Source organism: Bubalus bubalis, chromosome 12, assembly GCF_019923935.1.
Source record: "Bubalus bubalis isolate 160015118507 breed Murrah chromosome 12, NDDB_SH_1, whole genome shotgun sequence".
NCBI classification, from domain to species: Eukaryota; Metazoa; Chordata; class Mammalia; order Artiodactyla; family Bovidae; genus Bubalus; species Bubalus bubalis.
This window is the reverse complement of record NC_059168.1, coordinates 43,904,889-43,928,357: the sequence shown is the minus strand read 5'-3', so window position 1 is coordinate 43,928,357 and position 23,469 is coordinate 43,904,889. Positions and strand designations below refer to the sequence as shown.

Genomic DNA, 23,469 nt, shown 5'->3' with positions numbered 1-23,469 from the left:
AAGTTCAGGAGTGTCCTGTGCCGCTATCTGAAACCCTTTCCTCAGCCGATCCTGCTGATTGAAGGTCAGCAAGCAGGCACATGTTTTGCTGGCCTGAGTCCATGCGGCACTGGCACCTAGAGGAGCAGGAGCAGGCTCTTTGCAGGAGGATGAGAGAGAATCTCACTTATTTCGGAAGAAATGAGCAAGCCATCATATGGAGGCAGAAGGGTGTGAAGTTAATGAAGGCGCTAAAATTTTTTAATCACTGCTTGATTAGAGTCTATAGACAATTAGCAGCAAGTGAAGATCTTCCATAGAAAAGAGCAGTTATGCGGTGAGCGGTGGCTGTTCCCAGCAGGCTGCTTATGGGAACACAGCTGCAAGTAAAGGCTGGGCGGCCACAGCTGCCGCGTGTCCAGACTGCATGCTGTCCAGCCGAGGGCACCGGGGAAGGGGCTGACGTGTCCCCAGACTCACTCCCCCAGGGCTGCATCAGCCTGGAGGCGGGGACGCCTCTTCCAATGGGCAGGAGAGCCCCCTGCTGGCCACCCGGCCATGGGGAGAGCGTTGTGAACCAGACCTCCCACTCTTGTCTGAACCAAGTACCTTCAGTACCAGCCTTGTGAGTGAATCCACCGAGACAAATGAATCCCAGGCCAGTTCTGGAGCAGCCGGCTCTGTGTCCTCTATCGAGGCATGTGCAGAGCTGAAGTCCTTTGGAAGGAGTAGAGAGGGAGTGGAGGAGGAGTGGAGGGGAGGCTGAGGGGAGAGGCACGTGGAGTACCGGAAATCCTGCGGGCGCTATCTGGTTCTCCCGGCCCTGGGCTCTGTGGGCATCGGCCTGCAGCTCCAAGGCCCTGCCGAGGGCACCCTCCAGGCTGGCGGGCACGGACGAGAGGGTGGGGACAGAAGAGGTGCAGACGATGCACCCTTCCCTGTGGCCACACTCGGACCGGGCCTGAGTGACCACTGCACTCCAGGGACCACAGAACTGCAGACATCAGGCTGGGAGCCGCCAGCCCCTCCGGAGCATCCCAGGCCTGCGCACGAGCCGCAGGCAGACAAGCAGCCCCACGTGCAGGAAAAACGCTGGCAAGGCAGTCTGGCTTCCCCTGAGGCATCGAAGGGAACAGGTTGGGGGACAGGGGGTGTGCCAGGTGAAGTCAGATTAGTTTACACTCCACCCCCCAGCAGTGCACACGGAAAGACTGAACTTGAACTGTTGAAACCAGAGAACAGATTGCTCCTCGGAGAATGAATTCACAATAAGATGAAGACAGCGGGCCTCAGGGCCCCCTGCTCCCGGCCTCACCCCAGCTTCTTACGGGGCCTACCAGGCCCTGGGGCCAAGAACAACTGCTTGCCTCCAACTCACTGCATAAACAGAGACACTCCATCTTTTTGAACCTCAGTTTGCTCAGCTGTGAAATGAGTAAGTAGCCCAGCCTCAGAGCTCATGTGGGGCTCCAGCAAGACCATAACAGACTCCAGCTTCCCACCCTGTCCGGACTCCAGACACCTGAGGGGGATGGGCTCTGCACGCTGTCCCACAGGTGATGGCAGCGCCTCCTAAACAGTTCTGACTGATGATGGAGGAGGGTGCCCCGTCCCCTGGGGTGAAGGGGTCCTTAGAAGCAAGCCTATCTCCCTGCATGGTTAGCGCCTGAGGGCGCCAGGACCACTGGCGTCTAGTAAATGAATGAACAGCTGAAACCAGAAGGAAACATCGCCTCCCACTGCTATGACTCTAGAGGAGGCAGGACACAGGATAAATCCAGATATGCCTGCAGACCCGCTCACGACTCGGCTCAGCAGAGCCCATGGTCCCAGAGGCAAGAGTGGGGGAGGAGGTGCCCCCACCCAATGGGGCCCGTAGTTGGTCCAAGTTTGGGGAGTCAGGTGGTGGTTTCAGCCAAGTTCACTTCTGTTGCCTGTTTTCTGCCTTTATTACCTCATTAGGAACCACGGTGTGTTTCTCTAAAGTACAAGTGGGATTTTGAAAGAAGACTGTTTCAATGTAAAGGTTAATCAGGGTGCCTTAAGGCCCACAGTCTGAAAATAACTCATTCTCACTGTGATGGGAAGAACCTGAGAGGTGAACACAAACCTTGTTCCCTGAATGGCTCGGGAATTCCAGGATTTTGAGGGGGATCATCAGCTCATCCCCAGAGATCACTCTGTCATCTGAAGACCCCTCCCTGGATCACAGACAGACAGACACACACACACATACACACAGCTCGTCGGGCCTTTGCTGCAGTAGCTAACACATGTCTGTCTTTTAGAATCTGGGTTGACGCCACTGTGAAAGTAGGTGCCAGTGGGCACTATGCTAGGTGTGGGGGAGGCTTGCTGGGTGTGTGGGGGGACTGTGCCATGTGGAGGGGAGGGCTGCCCTGGCTACTGGGACCTCTGAGCCTCTCGCTCGCTGCCCGAGGTCCTACTCTCCCCAGCAGGGACAGCACTTCACCCTCGGATGGCCCTCTGTACACAGCTTCATGCTCCACTGGGCAGTGGACAGTACAGGTAGCCCCTGAAGTCACCCAGTCCCGGAGGCTGGGAGGGTGGCTAGGAGGCAAAGAAGGAGGCTCCTGGGGCCCAGCAGGGGCAGTGTGCCCACCAGGCCCATCCTGAAAGGAGGCCCAGGAGATGATGCTTCTTTAGAAATGCATCTTGGGACTTCCCTGGCGGTCCAGCGGTGAAGACTCCATGCTGCCATTGCAGGGAGCACATGTTTGATCCCTGGTCAGGGAACTAAGGTCCTACATGCCACATGGTTACAGCCAAAAAAAATTGTTTTAATGCATCTCGTTTCTTTGTTGGAGTGAAGCCCCCACCACTTTTCCTCTCCAGATCTTGCAAGCAGGGTTTTTGCCTGAAACCACTCTCTCTGTTAGGTCAAACAATCCCTTCCACAAACCCCCAAAGTAGCAAAGCACTTATCAGAGGTTCTGAGGGTGGTGCCAGGGGCTCAGGATATTTCAAAGAGTCCTGGCAAGTGAGGAGTGCAGTGTCTCAGCCCTCAGCTAGGGCTCACACCACCAAGCTGTTAGAAAATCTTGAAAGTAGAATTTCAGTTAGTCACCTATCTCAGGAGTCCCTAATTGGGCTGGTTTTTCTTTAAAAGGGCCTCCAAATCTCCTCCAGTTTTCATGGCTGGGTGAGTGGGCAGGTGGGACTAAACGAGGAAACCCACCCAAAGCTGCGTAGTTCACCCGTTTTCCCTAAAGCCTTCTCTTGCCCAGAGCTGCTGCTGCTGCTAAGTCGCTTCAGTCATGTCGACTCTGTGCGACCCCATAGACGGCAGCCCACGAGGCTCCCCCGTCTCTGGGATTCTCCAGGCAAGAAACTGGAGTGGGTTGCCATTTCCTTCTCCAATGCATGAAAGTGAAAAGTGAAAGTGAAGTCGCTCAGTCGTGTCCGACTCTTAGCAACCCCATGGACTACAGCCCACCAGGCTCCTCCATCCATGGGATTCTCCAGGCAAGAGTACTGGAGTGGGGTGCCATTGCTTTCTCCAGAGCATCAGGTATTAATCAGAGAAAAGAGAACAAAATGGACCTAGACAGCTGGCCCCTCATCTGGTCCTGGCAGGGCTTCTCTGAGTTCAGCCTGCAGGTTGGCGAAGGGTGTGGAGCCTGTGGCTCCAGGGGTCTTTCCCCGGGGGCTCCTCCTGGCCCCTGACTGCCCGCCAAGTGTGTGAGGGCACCCTTCTGTCCGCGGCACCGCTCACCACCTGCCTCTTGCCCGCAGGTACCTGGCGCTCTATGCCTACAAGCCCCAGAAGAGTGACGAGCTGGAGCTGCGCAAGGGCGACACGTACCGCGTCCTGGAGAAGTGCCGGGATGGCTGGTTCAAGGGCACGGCCCTGCGCACCGGACTCTCAGGCGTGTTCCCTGGCAACTATGTGACACCCGTCTCCAGGTGAGGCCCTCGCTACCCGCCTCCTGTGGCCGCAGCCGTGTGGAGACCAGGGACCACGCCCCGCCTGCCTTCCTTCTGCCCGCTGCCCCGGGGAGAAGGTGGCCGGGAGGAGCCAGAGCACCACACGGGGGCATGTCACAGGGCCGGATCTTGTGGGCACAGGTGCATGCATGTATGTGTGCACACATATGAGTACAGTGGGTGTGTGTGCAAAAGGCACACGCCATTCACACACGTGAAGGAAAGATTTCATGTTCCCAAAAGTTAACCATTATTACTGAGTGGAACATTATGAGTAATTAATTTTTTTCTTTCCTTGTCATTTCCTGTGTTTTACAAATTTACTGTTACATTATTTTTATAAACTGGCAAAAGCAAGTTTAATAGTTAGCTCGAGGTGACCCAGGGTTGTCAGATGTTTTCATGGAGAGGGGCGTCCCCTGCAGGTTTGGTTTAGGGTTGGCCTCGCTCTGGGGAGCCCCAGATGCCTCAGCCCTGTGTTCACAGCCCAGGACCTGCAGAGACCTGCTACAGAACCCCCACCCCACCCCCTGTTAAGACTCCAAGCAAAGTAAACACCCAGACCTGCACTGACACAGCCTGACTTGTACCTTCACAGCAGCAGGCCCGGGAGCCTCATCCCCCATACCCTCCTGGAAAGGCCCACCTTGTGAGCCCTGTGGCCCTGTGGCCCTGTGCAGAGAGGCCCTTCTCCCCACAGCTGCTCTGCAGAGGCTCTGCTTGCTCCTACCATGGGTGGCTCCCCAAGCCTCACAGCTGAGATCCAGAGGAGACAGATGGGGAGTTTTTCCAGCTCTTGGACAAATGGAAGGCATGTGATCCTGATAATGGATCCTAGGAGTTCCCCACCCCAGCCCCACACGCTTGGTGCTGGTGCATGGTTCAGGCTGGCCCGTGCAGGGGGAGGAGCCACTGGGGCCTGTCTCAGAGTCCTGTGCTCCACGGTGTGTCCTGGACTCTCCACATCACTTTCTCTGGAAAGTCTGCGGTAAAACCACAAACACAAGGCTTGTCTGCGCCCTTTCCTGGACTCCCAGGAGTCCCTCATCCAGAAGGAGCCGGGCCCCTGCCTCCTGCTGCCTGCCAGATGTGCCAAGCCCGTTCCTTCTGCCTCTGTTTGGGGACACACAGCTGTTTGTTAGACTAAATCAAGGCAGTGACTCTGGAACAAAATATCTGATTAGCATCACTTCCCTGTTTCCTATGGCTCTTTCACTGGTTGTCACATATGCAGGTGGAGAGACTGTGTGGTTGTCAGGGGCTCTGCTGTTCAGCCAGGCCTCTGGGCACCACATGCCCAGGTCATCGTGGTGCTGCTGTAGGACTTGTCCTGGATGGCGTGGCCTCCAGCTCTCAGAGACAAGGGGCTGAGCGGTGCTTCATCAGTCTGTGTGGCGTGAGTGTATCTGTGCCCTCCCCTGACTTCATTCTGTTCATTTCCTCAGGATTCCTGTAGGAGGGGCTGGACCACCCCGGAATAATGCAGTCGGAGGGTCTCCCCTGGCCAAAGGGATGGCCACAACCATGCACCCAGGCGGTGGGAGTCTGAGCAGCCCGGCCACGGCCCTGAGGCCAGCCCTTCCCCTCACCACAGCCCAGGTCCCAGCTCAGCACCAGGCTGCCTCTCCCCCACTGGGCAGTTGTCTGAGGCACACAGTCCAGCCAGCAGCCAGCCAGGCCCGGAGCGCCGGCCCCACTGGTATGTAGCAGCCTCCTGGGGACCTCACTCTGCTGGAAAATTTGAGGAAGCTGATCTCAGGGACACAAGTTATGAGTGTCCTTTGGCCCAGGTCTTGAGCGGTCTGTGGAGGGGTGGCCTGTAATCATGAATTTATGCTAGTCCTGGGGAACATGTTGACATATCTTCATAGCCTGTCCTGTAGCTGGAGTGGATTAGAAAATTCACAGGTGTTTATACACTTAGTACAGCAAGAGGACTGGCTGGACCAGTGAGGTAACCCTGGCACTTCTGGGTGGCCCTGTGAGCCACTGTGGGTCACCTGCATTTGCATGCCAGGCACCAAGGGGTCTTCTGATGAGGCAGCACCGCCCCCTCCCTGCCCCACCCAGGACAGAGCTGGTAATGAGACCAATCCACAGAGGTGCTTCCTGAGATGCTTTGAGGCTGAGGAGTGATGGCCACTGCTCCTCATGCAGCTTCATCAGTAGAAGACCAACCAGAAGTCAGGACAGTCTAGGTGGCTCCCAGTGTAGCATGAGATGAGAGGAAGTGTGGGGAGGTTCCTGAAGGTGTGAACAGGGTAAACGCATCTTGCTTGGCAGCTTGGCAGTCAGCTAAGAAGAACTGCTAAGTTTGACTCACGTGGTCCTCCTGGGAGCCAGGCCAGTAACTTTCCGACACATAAGCCAGTAACATTGTCACTGTGTGGTGAACGGGACCCAGGATGGGAGGACGTGCCTCTGAGTTTCATTTAAATGATTCAGAATTCCTCTCCACTCCCACCCCATTCTCAAAAATAATCTCTTTCTCAGAATGTCTTTTTTCTCCAAATTATTTATTTATTTTATTTTGGGCTTCCCTGGTGGCTCAGTGGTAAAGAATCCACCTGCCAGTGCACGAGAGCGGGTTTATTCCCTCAGTCAGGAAGACTCCCTGGAGAAGGAAATGGCAACCCACTCCAGTATTCTTGCCTGGGAAATCCCTCGGACAGAGGAGCCTGGCAGGCTACAGTCCAGGGGGTTGCAAGAGTTGGACTCGACTTAGCAACTAAACAGTAACAACAATTTATTTATTTTATTTTTGACTGTGCTGGGTGTTCATTCCTGTGCACAGCCTTTCTCTAGTTGCAGAGTGGAGGCTATTCTTTATTGTGGTGCCCGGGCTTCTCGTGGTGGTGGCTTCTCTTGTTGAGGAGCTCTAGAGTGCCTGAGCTTCAGTAGTTGTGGCACATAGGCTCGGTAGTTGCAGCTCACGGGCTCTAGAGCACAGGCTCAATAGTACATGGGCTTAGTTACGTGTAGAATCTTCCTGGAGCAGAGATCAAACCTGTGTGCCCTGCATTGGAAGGTGGATTCTTATCCACTGAGCCACCAGGAAAGTCCCCGACAGCAGCCCCACCCTGGTGTCCAGCCTCATGCTGGGTGTTCTCATTCAGCCACAGTGGGCTCTGTACCAAGGAAGCCCCGTGGGTGGGCTTGGCCCTGCCTTCATGTAGGTTTGCTAAGACTCACTTTGTAAATGTGGGAGATGATGAAGGACAGGGAAGCCTGGTGTGCTGCAGTCCAGGGGGTCACGAAGAGTCAGACAGGACTTAGCAACTGAACAACAAGAGTCCTTCATATATGTTTTTTTTTCCCTTAAATTAGTGAAAAGTGAGGTCTGTTTTTCACCTGGCCAGTAGGGCCCTGGAGAAGAGCTAGTTGTCTCTGCCCTGGAAGAATCTGCAGCGATGTCACCTGTGGCCAACCTCTCGGCCCAGCCATTACCTTCCATCTGGCCATGGCTCAGGGCAGCTGATGGTGCTCACTGTAGCCTCCAGCTGTGGATGCAGCCCCTGAGGCCTAGAGATAGCGTGCCCAGGGAGTGCCCGCCCACTGCTGCACGGCTGGGGAGACATGCACTGAGGTGCTGGTCTCCTGGGCCTGGAGCTCCCAGGCAGGGCCTCCTGCTTGTGACCCCCTCATCCATTCCCCAGCCTGCTCTGTGCTCCATGATGCTGAGAGCCACGGCAGGCCTGCCTCTCATGGAGTGTACATCCATCCCAGCCACCCAGCTCTGCACCAAGTGCCCTACGAGGGCCTGTCCACACTCCACCATGTCAGGAACCCACCAGTTCAAGGAGGAATATGACCTGCCCATCTCATTTATGGAATGGAATAACAGCAGAATCAAAGAAATCGGCAAGCCAGAGCAGAACACTCTCTCAGTCCTCAATCACCATGGTAACCAGCATGGGTAACAGGCATGCTCTTCCATCTGTTTAATTCACGTGTGGGAGAGTGAGGCACAGGATGGTTTAATGGCATGCTGGGTGTGTTCCAGCCCAGGGCTCGTCCCCAACTCATGTGCCACAGCCAGGATACAGGATGCCCCCATCATAGCAGTAATTATGTATCTGGAGTCCCCACAGCATTTTCCACTTCCTTCTGTGTCTGGAGAGCAAGAACACACTCCTGACAGTGTGCACAGGCAGGGGATTGCTCACTGCAGTGACTGCCCCATCTCAGCAAACCCCAGCTCCAGCACCTGGGAGATCCTTGTTAGTGTCCTCAGACCAAAACCACAGTCATGGACAAAGGCCTGGTTGCCTTGGCCATGGTGCCCAGAGGGCAAGGGCCCCACATGGCCCTTCATTTATCAGCAAAATGCACTGGGAGAGGGCTGGGTGCACCAGGGCTCTGCTGGGGTCTGGACCCATTTCTATCCCCCACCTTAGGAAGATGAGGAGACCCAGGTTACAGTGGAGTTTGAAAAGCACTGGGTGAAGGCTTGGGGAGTGTGAAGGTATAGGGAGCAGTGGGGGTGGACCCCCCTGGACCCCTCAAACCAAGGAGGAAGGAGGGGGTGACTGCGGAGGGGCCTGTGGACCATCTCCAGGAGGATGTGATGCTGCCTTGGTTCCTAAAGGACAGACAGAAGTACCTGAGTGGACCAAACAGATGGGGAATTCTGGCCACGAAGGCATGGAGATGAGCAGGGCCACAGTTTGTGCTTGGAGTGATTCTGACTGTTTTAGTGTGACTGAGACAGAGGTGGGAAGGAGGAGCAGAGTGTTGGTGACAGTTTCTCTGCAGAGGCAAGGTGGACGTTAGGTCTAAAGCTCAGAGCAGAGCGTGCAATGGTGGAGCACGAGGGAGGCTCTGAGCCCCAGAGGGCAGGCGTGTTGGCGGCTGTGAGGCCTGTGACAAAGCTGAGGGGAGCAGATCGGGCTGTTTCTCTTCCACTGGGTCAAGGAACCTCAGTTTTTATCCTGTGGGCAGCAGGGCTCCTAAGAGAATTTAAAATAATAGATATAACCAGATTTTTATATGTAAGGGATAAAGCTAGATTTCTGCTTATGGCCAAGATAAAGCAATGAGGTCAGGATTTACCCTCCCACCAGAAACAACTGAAAAAAAACAAGGAATATATAAAACAGTGGTTTTGAGACACTGGATACTAGAAGACCAAGGATGGTGATCCATGAGAGATGAGAACACAGAGGAAGGTCCTAGCTCACCTCCTGGGGAGAAGGCCAGGAGTCAGCACAGGGAGAGCATGGGGCCAGTCCAGAAGGCTCCCTGGGTGGGGGTATGGAGATGAGGGTCTGGATGACCGAGCTCCAGAGAGTGCAATGTCCCTGGCTCAGGACACTGAGAACTGATGGGCAGGCATGTGAGGGACCACGTGGGCCAAGAGCACAAGGACTCTGCTGGGAAGTGCCTGTTCCCACCAGCCGGCTCCCAGGACACCAGCTACCATGCAGAGGAGCTCACCTGGCTGGGGCAGCCACACCTCACCCACCTGTGTCTGATGGCAATAATGAAGCACCAGGCATGCAGAAGAGCAGGGAGAACATGCCCCACAGAGGTGAGATCAACCAACCAGTCATCAAAGCTGACCCAGAACAAAGATGCTAAAAAAGATGTTATAATTGTATTTCATATGCTCAAAAAGGTAAGTAGAAACATGGAAGATATTTTAAAGACTGAAATCAAGCTTCTAAAAATAACTACACAGTGTGAGATCAAGAATACACACTGGATGGCATTAATGGCAGCTTAGACATTGCTTAGAAAATAATAGTGAACTTGAAGATCTAGCAATAGAAACTATGAAACAAAGAGAGAGAAGAGAATTTTTTAAAATGAACAGAGCGGCAGGACAATTTCAAGTTGCCAAATATATTTTTAATTGAAGTCCCCAAAGCAAAGGAGACAAGGGTGGAACAGAAAAATGAGTTGAATAAATAATGACCAAAAATGTTCTAAATTTGATAAAAGCTGTAAACTCATGGATCAGTGACACTCAGTGACTCCCAAGCACAAGAAACATGAAGAAAACTACAACAAGGCAAAGTATGATCAAATTGTTCAAAATCTGTGATGAAGACAACCTTGAAAGTCGCAATAAAGAAAAGATACATAGTGTAGGAAAAAATAAGGGCGACAGTAGATTTCTTGTCAGGAACACTGCAAGTGAGAAGACAGTGGAAAACCTAACAAGTCCTGAAAGAAATGCATCTGTCAAGTTAGGATTCTACACCCAACAAATGTCTCTCATAAATGAAAGCAAAATAAAGAATTATTCAGACACAGTGAAGTTAAAAAGATGTCATCACATACCATGAAAAATGTCAAACAGTAGTCTTTAGAAAGAAGGAAAAACATACCAGGTGGAAACAGGCATCTACACAAAGGTTACAGAATACAAGGTCAACATACAAAAGTCAATTTTGTTTCTCTATACCAGGAATGATTTTTGGAAATTGGCATTTTAAAAATGATACCAATTTTGATAGCATTAAAAACATAAATTACTTAGGATTAAACCTGATAAAAGATGAATAAGACTTGAACACTCCAAAATATTGCAAATTAAAGAAAGAAATTAAGGAAGTCTTAAATATTTACAGAGATATACTTTATTTAGGAGTAAGAAAACTTAATGTTGTTAAGGTGTTTATTCTCCAAAAACTGACCTATGGAGTCAGTGGAGTGCCAATCAAGATCTAACCCAATTTTTTGGTAGAACCTGAAAATCTGCTACCTAGATTCATATAGGCATGCAGAGGACCTTGGTCAAAAAAACAAGTTGAAAGCTAACACTGATTTTAAGACACATTGTAAAGCCGCATTTCTTCATGCCAGGCTTCAACAGTACGTGCACTATGAACTTCCAGATGTTCAAGCTGGATTTAGAAAAGCCAGAAGAACCAGAGATCAAATCGCCAACATCTGTTGGATCATCGAAAAAGCAAAAGAGTTCCAGAAAAACATCTAACTCTGCTTTATTGACTATGCCAAAGCCTTTGACTATGTGGGTCACAACAAATTGTGGAAAATTCTTCAAGAGATGGGAATACCAGACCACCTGACTTACCTCCTGAGACATCTGTATGCAGGTCAAGAAGCAAGTTAGAACTGAACATGGAACAACAGACTGGTTCCAAATAGAAAAAGGAGTACATCAAGGCTGTATATTGTCACCCTGCTTTTTTAACTTATATGCAGAGTACATCATGAGAAATGCTGGACTGGATGAAGCATAAGCTGGAATCAAGATTGCCAGGAGAAATAACAATAACCTCAAATATGCAGATGACACCACCCTTATGGCAGAAAGCAAAGAGGAACTAAAGAGCCTCTTGATGAAAGTGAAAGAGGAGAGTGAAAAAGTTTGCTTAAAATTCAACATTCAGAAAAGATCATGGCATACAGTCCCATCACTTCATGGCAAATAGATGGGAGAACAATGGAAACAGCAACAGACTTTATTTGGGGGGGGCTCCAAAATCACTGCAGATGGTGACTTCAGCCATGAAATTAAAAGACGCTTGCTCCTTGGAAGAAAAACTATGACCAACATAGACAGCATATTAAAAAGTAAAGACATTGCTTTGCCAACAAAGGTCCATCTAGTCAAAGCTATGGTTTTTCCAGTGGTCATGTATGGATGTGAAAGTTGGACTATAAAGAAAGGTGAGTGCTGAAGAATTGGTGCTTTTGAAGTATGGTGTTGGAGAAGACTCTTGAGAGTCCCTTTCCATCCTAAAGGAAATTAGTCCTGAATATTCATTGGAAGGACTGATGCTGAAGCTGAAACTCCAATACTTTGGCCACCTGATATGAAGAGCCGACTCATGGGAAAAGACCCTGATGCTGGGAAAGATTGAAGGCAGGAGGAAAAGCAGATGACAGAGAACGACACTGACTCGATGGACATGAGTTTGAGTAAGCTCCGGGAGTTGGTGATAAACAGGGAAACCTTGTATTTTGCAGTCCATGGGGTCACAAAGAGTCAGACATGACTGAGTGACTGAACTGAACTGGACTGATAAAGCCGCAGTCATCAGTGTGGTATTGGTGTGAAGACAAATGACTGGATCAATAAGTACTTTTTCTGAAAACATAAAAGTGTCCATTAATTTGATGAGAGAGGAGTCACAGTTGCTTTTGTCCAGATAACATGATGGAAGAATGGGGTGAGAAGCGGTGTTTCTGGTATGGAAGTGAGTTGAGGCTCCTGGAAGAATGAATCATGTGGGACTCCTGCCCCTTGTTCTGGACACAGAGAGCATGGTTAATTTTGATACTTCAAGAAGCAATTGTGTGGATGTAAACAAATGGGACACAAGAGAGTTGACGTGCTGGCCTCCTAGGCTCCGGGATGAAGCTGATGGTGCTGGCTGACTCTCACCTCCTGCAGAAGACCGACAGGCGGCCCCTTGAGGATGTCTAAGGACGAAGGCCATGCTGAGGGTGGTCAGTACTGAACCCCTTGCTGGGGGTGGTCAGTACTGAGCCCCCTCCTAGGGGTGGTCAGTATTGAGCCTTTCTTGGGCATGCTCTGTACTGAGACCCCTCCTGGAGTAGGGGAGGGAATGGAGCCCCACCTGGACTTGGAGGTGAGTCTAGCTCTGGCCTGAGGGCGGGGTTAGCTACAGGAGGGGGCAGAATGATGGACAGGAGAAACTGAGTGCACGCCCTGGGCCTGGAGGCTGAGGGGTTGTGTCCAGACAGAGATGGCCCTGAAGTTGTGGACTTTCCAGCATCTGCTCCTCCATGTGACAGGACATGATGGCCTGAGAGTGAGGGAAGGACAGAGGTGACAATAAGCAGATCATCTTTCACTCACTTGCTTTCTGTAAAGCGCCCACTGAACCCAGTCCTGGGAGGCGGAGTGGACCTGTGAGAGCCAGCAGGATTCAGGGGCCCAGAGTTACTGAGATGATGGGTTAGAGGAGTAGGGGGCAGACTGAGAGCAATGGCATGTCCACAGTCCTTCCTCCAGCAGCCCACATCTACTCTGGTGTCACAGACCAGCAGGCTTAGGCGGTAACAGGCGCACATTTGGGTCCTGCCAGGCGGGCGACTGAGGGCCCATGGACTCTAACCCTCGTACCAGCTGTGGAGTGAGCCCCACCTCTCTTGGGAAATGTTCTTTTCTTCTCCAGTGGTTTAGTTCTGTGAAATCTGTACAGGTGTTTTAGCCGAGTTCTCTTTTCTTAGACACAAATATTCTGAAACAATTTTATTCAGCATTACTATCTGCCAGGCACCATTCCAGCTGTTTGGAACATGTTAGTGAATGAAACGTGAAGGTCCCACCACGCAGAGCTTACACTGGGGTAGGGAGGTGGACGGTGAGCCTTCATCGGTGATCGTGGCTGGTGCTTGGCCAGCTCGACCACTGGGTATGGGAGCCAGGGCCTGGGCCGTAACTTCCAGTTCCAGGTGGAGACCGCCCAGCCACACTGTCCAGAGATCCCCTCACATTCAGTGGTGCCTGGTAACCCAGGGCCTCCCCAGGCTTCTTCCAGGCTCCTCCACAGTGTCCACTAAAAAAAATACGCACAACCTAAAAGCTGAGAGTTAGGTTTTATTCAATAGGAATGTTAGGACCTCGAGCCCAGGAGACAGCATCTCAGGTGACCCCAAGAGTGCTTTGAGGAGGTAGGGGAGGAGGCAGGCTACATACAAGTTTGCAGGGAGAGGCAGGTAATCTAAATATTAAAATATTATGGTTTATTAAGAGAAAACTATATCTCTCACATGAAGAGATTTAGTGATCCTCTATGTATGGGAAAATTCAAGCGTCCAGGCTTGCTGAAATAATTTCTTTCATATGCACATAGCTATCTGGGGCCAATCCTGCTTTCTTTATTGTTCACAGACTAATTCCTTGTTCACTGTCAAAGAAGGTGAATGTAACGGTGTGGCCGCCTCTCACATCCCCCCAGCTCCTCAATGCTTACAGGAGAGGAAGCAGCTGATGGCTTCCAAATAGCTGGCTTTGTTTCACCTGGGCTCAGAAATGTGCATTTGGAAAAGGCTGTTTACTGGTAGAGCTTAAAGCAGGAAACATTTCATTTCACTAGGGGCTTCAAGTCTAGAAGGGTTGAACAGGATGTTTGTAAAACCAGAGTATGCTGGTTCATCACCGGCAGACAACTGCAGTTCAGACTGTAGGAACCTGGGAAGGGCCAAGGCGAGGAGGTCGGCAGAGGTGGGTGGGCAGGAGGGATTGCCGGCTGCAGAATGACCTTCCCCCACCCTCTCCACCCCTCTCTCCTAGCTGCCCACCCGGCCCAGATCCAGGGCCGGCCGACCGCCACGGTGTCGCCCCTGCGCACTCAGAACTCCCCATCTCGCCTGCCCGCCGGCCTCAGGCCCCCCGCCTTGGGGTCCCCGCAGCACAGCCCCCAGCCAGTGACACAGTGCCCCCGGCCGGCCATCCCGCTCGCTTCGGCAGCCTCAGCCGTTACCCCTCCCAACGTCAGCGCCGCCAACCTCAACGGGGAGGCCGGAGGGGGCCCCGCCGGTGGCCTGACCGCATCCAGCCCCACCAGCGTGGGAGGCAGACCAGATGAGAGGAAAAATGAGAAGGTAAGTGCCAAGTGGGTGGTCCTACTTCTTTGGTATCAGACACCATTTGGGGAGCGCTATCCAAGCCCAGCGTGCTCCTGTACATCAAAAAAAAAAAAAACAAAAACAAAAAAAAAAACACCCCCTCCTCAAGACGCTTCAGTTCCTTCTGCGGGAAAGTCGCGGTGAACTACTCGCTTTGTTGGGATTAGACACTGACTGCCAGGTGTCAGGACGTCTAATGACACGTCCACAGACCTCTCGCGCATGTGAACAGTTGCCATCCTCCCCTCAGTGTTCTGTCCATGGGCAGCGCACACTAGGGCAGCGCGGGGCACAGGCCAGGGGAGGGCGCCGGCCTCCTCGTAGGTGTGGCTGGCCCTCAGCTCTTCCCCAGCAGTAAGGGAAGTGGGCTTATTTCAGAAAGAAACTGAGTCTGGGGAGCTGGCTTCAGTCACCATCAGCTAGTGGTCAGCTGAGCCAAGACGGGAGTCCAGATTTCTATGTCAGTGCCACAGATGGAACTATAATTCAGACCACACATGTAATTTGCAGTCTTCCTGTAGCCACATTGTGGAAAGTTAAAAATAAGATAAAAAGTGAAATTCATTTTAATGGTGTAATCTACTTGACCCAATATCCAAAAATGTTGTCATTTCAGCATGGGATCTGTATAAAAAAAATCGTTGATGAACCATTTTACCTTTCTTCACTTTTGGTCTTTCAGGGCAAGTGAGACGTGTCCAGTGGTCAGACCACTGTGCTGCCCAGGCTGTGCTGGATGTTGGGCCCAATCCCCAGCAGGGGTCACTCCCTTTATTGGCCTTGCTGTCCAGGTGGCTTTTTCTCATGCTCTTGGCTCTGCTACAGCCTGGGGTGTTTTTTTTTTTTTTTTTTCTCTCTTTGGTGCACGCTTTTTAAAAATACTTATTCACATATTTATGCTGCCCTTGTGGCTCAGATGGTAAAGAATTCTCCTGCAATGCGGGAGACCTGAATTCAGTCCCTGGGTTGGAAAGATTCCCCTGGAGAAGAGAACGGCTACCCAATCCAATATTCTGGCCTAGAGAATTCCTTGGACAGAGGAGCCTGGCAGGCTGCAGTCCATGGGGTCACAAAGAGTGGGATACAACTGAATGAGCTTTCACTTTAGGGGCTTCCTTATGGCTCAGCTGGGAAAGAATCCGCCTGCAATATGGGAGACCTGGGTTCTCTCCTGGGAGAGGGGAAAGGCTACCCTTTGGACAGAACACATGCTCTGCCCATGGACAGAACACTCTCTCCCCTGGAGAAGGGAAAGGCTACCCACTCCAGTATTCTGGCCTGGAGGATTCCATGGACTATACAATCCATGGGGTTGCAAAGAGTTGGACATGACTGAGCGATTTTCACTTCATTCACACATTTATGGCTTTGAGGGATCTTAGTTGCGGCACTCAGGATCTTCGATCTCCACTGTGGCATGTGGGAGGGATCTAGTTCCCTGATCAGGGATGGATCCCGGGCCCCCTGCATTTGGAGTGTGGAGTCTTATCCGCTGGACCACCAGGGAGGTCCCTGTGGATGTTTTCAGATCTTTCAGTATGAAACCAGCTGTGATTTGAGCATGCCCCTCAAGTGACAGCATGCTCTCTGGTCCTTTGGGGGCAACACCCGATCCAGATGGTGAGGCTGTCTGCCTGGACCCCAGAGGGTGGTGAGAACGGGGAGCAGAGCGCCTGTCAGTCAGAGGAGGCCTCCTGGCAGCCTCAGCTGAGCAAAGGCCAAAGAAACTAGCCAGCGGAGGCAGCCCAAGAGCCGCCAGGAGGCCCCAGGTGGGAGGAGCATGGGGTTCAGACCTGACCAGGGACGCTCACGCGCCCCCCTCCCCTGCATCCACTCCAAGGTTGACTGCTGGCTCCGGCCAGCACTGTCCGTGGCCCCAGCATGCTGAGGGTCCCTCTGGTGACCCATGTTTGAAACGACCCTCAGGAGTCACGAGACCAGCTTAGTGGATTTGGACCAATGTATTTTTAGATGGAACAGGACACGCAGCTGGTCGGCAGGCCCAGCACACAGGAGGGTCAGCATGTGTGGGGGTTGGTTGCTATTTTGTGCTAAGTCCTGATTTAAAACTTACTTCAGAACCCTCAGAGCCCTGACTGACCCTGGAGGTACCTCATGCATAGTGGGCATCTGGTGATGTTTGTTGATTGAAGAGAGTTGGAAAAACTGCCTGTAAAGTTCCCCCCGCATGACTTGTAGAAAATTCTTTACTTTATGGGCTGGAATAAAGTTAACTTTCCCCTGGTCGGTGAGGGGTATTTTCTTGGTATTTCCCCTGGTATTTCCTTTTCACAGAGTAATAGAGTCTGGGAACTGGAAAGAACTTCCCAAGATCTTCACATTAAACTGTTCATTCTTGATGACCCTCCTAGGTTCAGAGATGCTGAGGCACTTGCCTAGGATCACAGAGCACTGGCTGTGGGGCCAGGCTGAGGACTCTGGTCTCCAGGCTGTCCGGCCCTAGTCCACTGACTTGTGGTAGCCTCCCCTCCCCATGAGACCGTGACTGCTGATGTTTTTGGCTCGTGCAGGACTTGGAGGGCAAGAAGTCCAGGGTAACTGCTGGCAGGAGGTCCTGAGGTCAGCCCAGAAGAGGGGACTGTGAGCCTGGGGCATCTGCCTTCTGGTTGTACATGACTCAAGTACAGCCAGAAGGGGTCCCATGAGAGTGAACCATCTGACCAAAACCACACAGAAGGTGTGCCTCCGTGGGCTAAGCCTTTGGGGGTGGGTTTGGGCTGATGGAGGCCAGTGGCTTCCCTGGTGGCTCAGACGTTAAAGCTTCTGCCTGCAATGTGGGAGACCAGGGTTCCATCCCTGGGTCAGAAGATCCTCTGGAGAAGGAAATGGCAACCCATTCCAATATTCTTGCCTATATAATCCCATGGACAGAGGAGCCTGGTAGGTTGTAGTCCATGGGGTCACAAAGAGTTGGACACGACTGAACGACTTCATGTGGTTCCGTGGTTGGGCCAATGACCAGGGCAGAGCAGGCGAGCCTGCTTACTGTAGGGACCTCATGGTGACCAGTTTGCAGGCGAACTGTCCTTTATTAACCACAGCCCCAGATTAAAATTGTGTGTATATATGATGTGAGGGGGGCTTCCCTGGTAACTCAGCTGGTAAAGAATCCTCCTGCAATGTCGGAGACCCAGGTTCGATTCCTGGGTCGGGAAGATCCTCTAAGGGATAGGCTAGCCACTCTTTCTTCGGCTTCCCTGGTGGCTCAGATGGTAAAGAATCCGCCTGCAAAGCGGGAGACCTGGGTTCGATCCCTAGGTTGGGAAGATCCCCTGGAGGAGGGCATGGCAACCCACTCTAGTATTCTTGCCTAGAGTATCCCCATGGACAGAGGAGCCTGGCAGGCTACAGTCCATGAGGTCTCAAAGAGTTGAACAAAACTGAGCGACCAAATACACCACACATGATGGGAGGGTTACAATGACATGTTTAATGAAAACTCAGGAATGTACAATCTGAAGAAATCTTGAAGATGGGGCTTTTTTTCTTTTTTTTTTTAAGGAATTGTCCCTGGACTTTTTTTAAAAAAGATTTTTTATTTTTGGCTGTGCTGGGTCTTCGTTGCTGCATGGGCTTTTCTCTAGTTGCAGTGAATGGGGGCTTCTCTCTAGTTGTGGTGTGCAGGCTTCTCATTGCAGTGGCTTCTCTTGCGGCACAGCCCAGGCTCCAGGGTATTCAGGCTTCAGTACTTGTGGCACGTGTGCTCAGTAGTTGCGATTTCCTGGCTCTAGAGCACAGGCTCCATAGTTGTGCACACAGGCTTAGTTGCTCTTGATGTGTGGAGTCTTCCCAGACCAGAGATGGAACATGAGTATCCTGCATTGGCAGGCAGATTCTTTGCCACTGAGCCACCAGGGAAGCCCCAAAGTTGAAGCTCTTAAACAACCAGGCACCTTTTCCTAAAGTGAAGAACCACTAGTTTGTGAATTTATTTCCCCCATTGGGCATCCATGCGCCAAGCAAGCCGCTGCCCGGGCTGTTTCTAAGATGTGGACTAGGAGGAGGGTTTTGTCGGCTCTATAACCAGTGTATCGGTTGTTGCCAAAGTGTTTTCAGTTTCAAGACAGGCCCTGGCTTTCTGTTCCAGTGCCCCTAGCCCTGCCACCCCCACCAGCAGGACATCCTGCAGACATCATACCCAGTGGGAGCGTGGACTGGGTCTGACCTCACCAGGACTGGCATCCCCTGCAGGCCCCAACATCACACTGACCTCTGCGGGGAGGACAGGCCCACACCCTGCTCTCGATCAGTGCTGCATCCCCAGTGGGGCTCAATTACGCAGGAAACTCACTGAGCACACAGCCCAGGAGGCACATTCTCAAGGGCTTCAGGAACCCTGTCCACCCCACGAATGAGTCTCTGAGGAGTCTGGCGGTCATCTGGCCCCCACGGGCCATGGAGACCTGCGTCCTCCCTGGAACATGCATGCTGGGCAGTCCTGCCTGCTGCGGTGCTGGAGTTGGTGCCCTAGCGGGCGGAGGGCCCTTTGCTGACTGCCCCAGGCCTCTGGAGGCCTCATGACCCCAGCCCTTCACTTTGGCTCCCTACAGCTAGACTGCTGGTGGGAAGAGGCGGGCTGGCGTGAGGCAGGTGAGTGGTCCTCGGGCAGACAGTGAGCCCATCCTGAAAGCACACATCCCCGCTGTCAGAACAGTGAGGCTTTACAGGCAACTTACTATTGGAGAGAATGTGCCATCAGAGCGTTCCTCCCCCGGTGACATGGGTAGGTTGCAGACCCTGAGTAGGACAGGACAGGCCCCTCTGGTCTGTGGAGAGCTCAGAGGCAGCCTGGGATCTTCTCCTCTGCACTCTCCCAGGAGGGCCTGGCCAACCTCCAGGTCTCCCTCTGAGGCCCCTGGCCCTTGTCCTGGGCTGAGCCTCAATCCACCAACTTCTGGGCCTCAGCTCGGTGTGGTGCTGGTGAGCTTTCAGGGTGTGATGCGCACCTGGGGGCCGAGGCCAGGCATCTGGTAACCCCCAGGAGTAAGGCCAGGCCTTGGTGCTCAGCCAGTGCCCATGCCCTCTCCTTGGGCCTGTTGGTCAGCTTCTGCTGGGCGCCCAGGGCATCAGGGTATGGGGTGGAGGGCAGGAGCCAAAACTACTACACAGTGAGTGGAGCTTGCATTTGGAGAAGGAGGGCCCAGATGAATGGATGTGTGTGAAAGGGGTGGAGGCTCACATCACTGCCCCCGTAGGGGCTCCAGGGGCTTCCCCTGCTTGATTCCTGCATCAATGAGGTAGCAGCACGGCACCTGCCACCATGGGGTTTGGAAGGAGGAAGTGCTCATTCGTGCTTTGTTGTTCGTCACTCAGTCATGTCTGGCTCTTTGCGACCCCATGGACTGCAGCACACCAGGCCTCCCTGTCCTTCGCTATCTCCCAGAGTTTGCTCAGATTCATGTCCATTGGGCCAGTGATGCCATTGAACCATCTCATCCTCTGTCGTCCCCTTCTCTTGCCTTCCATCTTTCCCAACATCAGGGTCTTTTCCCATGAGTCCGCTCTTCACATCAGGTGGCCTAAGTACTGGAGCTTCAGCTTCAGCATTGGTCCTTCCAATAAATATTCAGGGTTGATTTCCTTTAGAACTGACTGGCTTGATCTCCTTACATACATGCTTAGCATAGGTATTTGGACGAAAGTATTAGGAACCATTATTAGGTATCTGACAGTTCCCTGAAGTCCAGATCCCATAAGAATTGCAGGTTAGATATAGATGCACAGCTTCTATTCCTGAGGCTCCTGAGGAAAGATTAAAAGGGGATTTGATTTTGCAGTTTCAGAAAAAGGACACCTAATGTTGCCAAACCAAGAGATGCTGCCTACTTGAAATGAACCTGGGCCAGTTGGCATTCTGTTTGTGAAACGGTACTTGTTCATCTCCACACTGGAGGCTCCATTTCCTGTGTCCACCAAGAAACACGGGTGTAAAGGGGTTTTTAAGGTCTTAGTTTCACACCTGACATTTAGCCTGAAGGATGGATGACACCCAAGAAAACTATTTCAGTCAGAAGTTAGGATTTTGCTGCAAAACATTAAATCAAAATTCATTTTTTTAGAGTGTTGAATTTTTTTTTTTTTTTTTTGGCTGTGCTAGGCCTTTGTTGCTTCAGGCTTTCTCTAGTTGCAGTGAGTGGGAGCTACTCTCCATTGTGGTGCTCAAGCTTCTCGTTGTGGTGACTTCTCTTATTGCAGAGCACGGGCTTCTAGGTGTTTGGGCTTCAGTAGTTGTGGCAAATGGGCTTAATTGCCCCCGGGCATGTGGGATCCTCCCAGGCCAGGGATCGAACCTGTGTCCCTTGGATTGGCAGGCAGATTCTCAACCACTGGACCACAAGAGAAGTCCCCCAAATTCATTTTCAGAATAGCAATAAACTCTACAAATGGAAAAGAATTTGTGACTCCGTCTAGTCAAGGCTATGGTTTTTCCAGTGGTCATGTATGGATGTGAGAGTTGGACCGTGAAAAAAGCTGAGCGCTGAAGAATTGATGCTTTTGAAGTGTGGTGTTGGAGAAGACTCTTGAGAGTCCCTTGGACTGCAAGGAGATCCAACCAGTCCATTCTGAAGGAGATCAGCCCTGGGATTTCTTTGGAAGGAATGCTGCTAAAGCTGAAACTCCAATACTTTGGCTACCTCATGCGAAGAGTTGACTCATTGGAAAAGACTCTGATGCTGGGAGGGATTGGGGGCAGGAGGAGAAGGGGACGACAGAGGATGAGATGGCTGGATGGCATCACTGACTGGATGGACATGAGTCTGGGTGAACTCCGGGAGTTGGTGATGGACAGGGAGGCCTGGCGTGCTGCGATTCATGGGGTCACAAAGAGTTGGACACGACTGAGCGGCTGAATTGAACTGAACTGAAGTTTCCCAGGAGGGCAAATGTTACTGTAACTAATCAGGATGGCGGAGATTTGACACCTGAACATCCAGGGCAGCCAGGAGAGCTGGCTGATGGTACAAAAGGTGGATGTCCAAGTACATCCGAGTGGCCGTAGGCCATGTGCCCAAGAGATCCAACCTCAGCTAGAATTATCTGGTACAGAATTCCAGCCCAGCACTAGTGCTGTCTTCTGAGACCACTGTGTCCTCATCAGACGTGGGAGACTTTTTTCCAGTCCTTCATGCCCAGGGAGTCTCAGCTGATGGAATCAGTTCGAGAGAAAGACTTGGGCACAGCCCATAAACCAAAGGTAGTGCCCACAGGAGGCCAGGCCAGCAGGTGGCCCTCAGGAAGTGCAGTGCCTTCCCATCTTGTCACACACGCCATCGTGTGGGCAGCTGTGTGGAGGCAGGGGCAGCATCCCCACCTTGGGACAGGACAGGAGCTGCAGACCTGCACTTCCCTCCAGGGCGAGGTCACTCTGAGGGCAGGCTTGACTGTTACGGGCTCTGTATTTCCTTCCGGGCCACATCTTAATAAATTACAAGACATGTTCGCCTGTGGCATGGGAATGAAGCACATTCATCTTTTTAGAGGATTCACTCTCTTTCCAACCATATCTCAAGGAGAACTGATGGGTCAATTTAAAGAAAATGTTATCACTTCATGGTCTCTTTGTAAGACTAGCAGTTGCGGCTGCGTTTCTGGCTGCATCCACTGTCTTCTAATGTCTTTGCTTTTTATCACCTTAGACAAGTCCCGGAAATTTCTGTTTAATGCTAAGATGGGAAAAAGTGAAAAAGCTGGCTTAAAACTCAACATTCAGAAAACTAAGATCATGCCATCCAGTCCCATCACTTCATGGCAAATAGATGGGGAGACAATAGAAACACTGACAGACTTACTTTCTTGGGCTCCAGAATCACTGCACTTGGTGATTTCAGCCATGAAATTAAAAGACGCTTGCTCCTTGGAAGAAAAGCTATGACCAACCTAGACAGCGTATTAAAAAGCAGAGACATTTATTTGCTGACAAAGGTCTGTCTAGTTAAAGCTATGGTTTTTCCAGTAGTCATGTATGGGGGTGAGAGTTGGACCATAAAGAAGGGTGAGCGCCGAAGAATTGATGTTTTCGAACTATAGTGCTGGAGAAGACTCTTGAGAGTCTCTTGGACTGCAAGGAGATTAAACCAGTCAATCCTAAAGGAAATCAACTCTGAATATTCACTGGAAGGACTGATGCTGAAGCTGAAGCTCCAATATTTTGGCCACATGAGGCGAAGAGCTGACTAATTGGAAAAGATCCTAATTCTGGGAAAGATAGAAGCCAGGAGGAGAAGGGGGCGACAGAGGATGAGATGGTTGGATAGCATCACTGACTCAATGGACATGAGTTTGAGCAAGCTCCAGAAGATGGTGAATAAAGCCTGGCATGCTGCAGTCCATGGGGTCACAAAGAGTCGGACACGACTGAGCGACCGAACAAAGATGGGAATGATGTCTTCTGTTGATTACAAAAGCCTTTCTTCATTATTGGTTTGTTCAATCAGAGTTCCACAGAGAAGCAGAGCGAATAGAGAGAGGTGCATTTACGCACCTCAGGGCCTGGGTTAATGCTCATCTGAGGGCCTGGGTCCTGTGATGATCACGGAGGCTGGAAGCCAAAGACCTTGGCACTGACAGGCTGAGAGAGGTTGGGGATCAAGATGCTATCTGGAGGCAGAAGGTCTTTCCCAGGAAACCTTGCTTGTTCCCTAGGCATGTGACCGCTGGCACCAGCCACCCGGCCATCAAGGCCCATGCTGCAAGGAGCCTGCTTTCCTGAAGCCCCAGCTTGTGGAGTTGACCACATCTGGACACACCTTCCCCACAGCGTCCAGACGAGGGGCTGACCACTGGCCCCACAGCCTGGCCAACCTGCCACACAAAGCACCCATCATGGTGTACCCTGTTAGCTGGGCCCTGAGCCCAACTCTGACCCAGCCTCGTCTCTGAGTAAAGACAGCGAAGGGGCTTGCTTCTGCTGATGTGAGATCACTGTGCTGCGAGCCACTGGGACGAGCT

The 23,469-nt window shown here is 51.8% G+C and overlaps 1 protein-coding gene across 2 annotated transcripts in view; it reads left to right on the top strand.

The window, feature by feature from the left end:
* SH3RF3 (SH3 domain containing ring finger 3) overlaps window positions 1–23,469 on the top strand; it is a 159,638-nt gene that overhangs the window by 117,810 nt on the left and 18,359 nt on the right. For both annotated transcript variants that reach the window (XM_006054830.4, XR_327239.4), the window contains exons 6-8: window positions 3,736–3,906; window positions 5,373–5,626; window positions 14,165–14,475. In XM_006054830.4, the coding sequence (XP_006054892.2) occupies window positions 3,736–3,906; window positions 5,373–5,626; window positions 14,165–14,475 (736 nt within the window). The remainder of the gene's footprint in view (window positions 1–3,735; window positions 3,907–5,372; window positions 5,627–14,164; window positions 14,476–23,469) is intronic.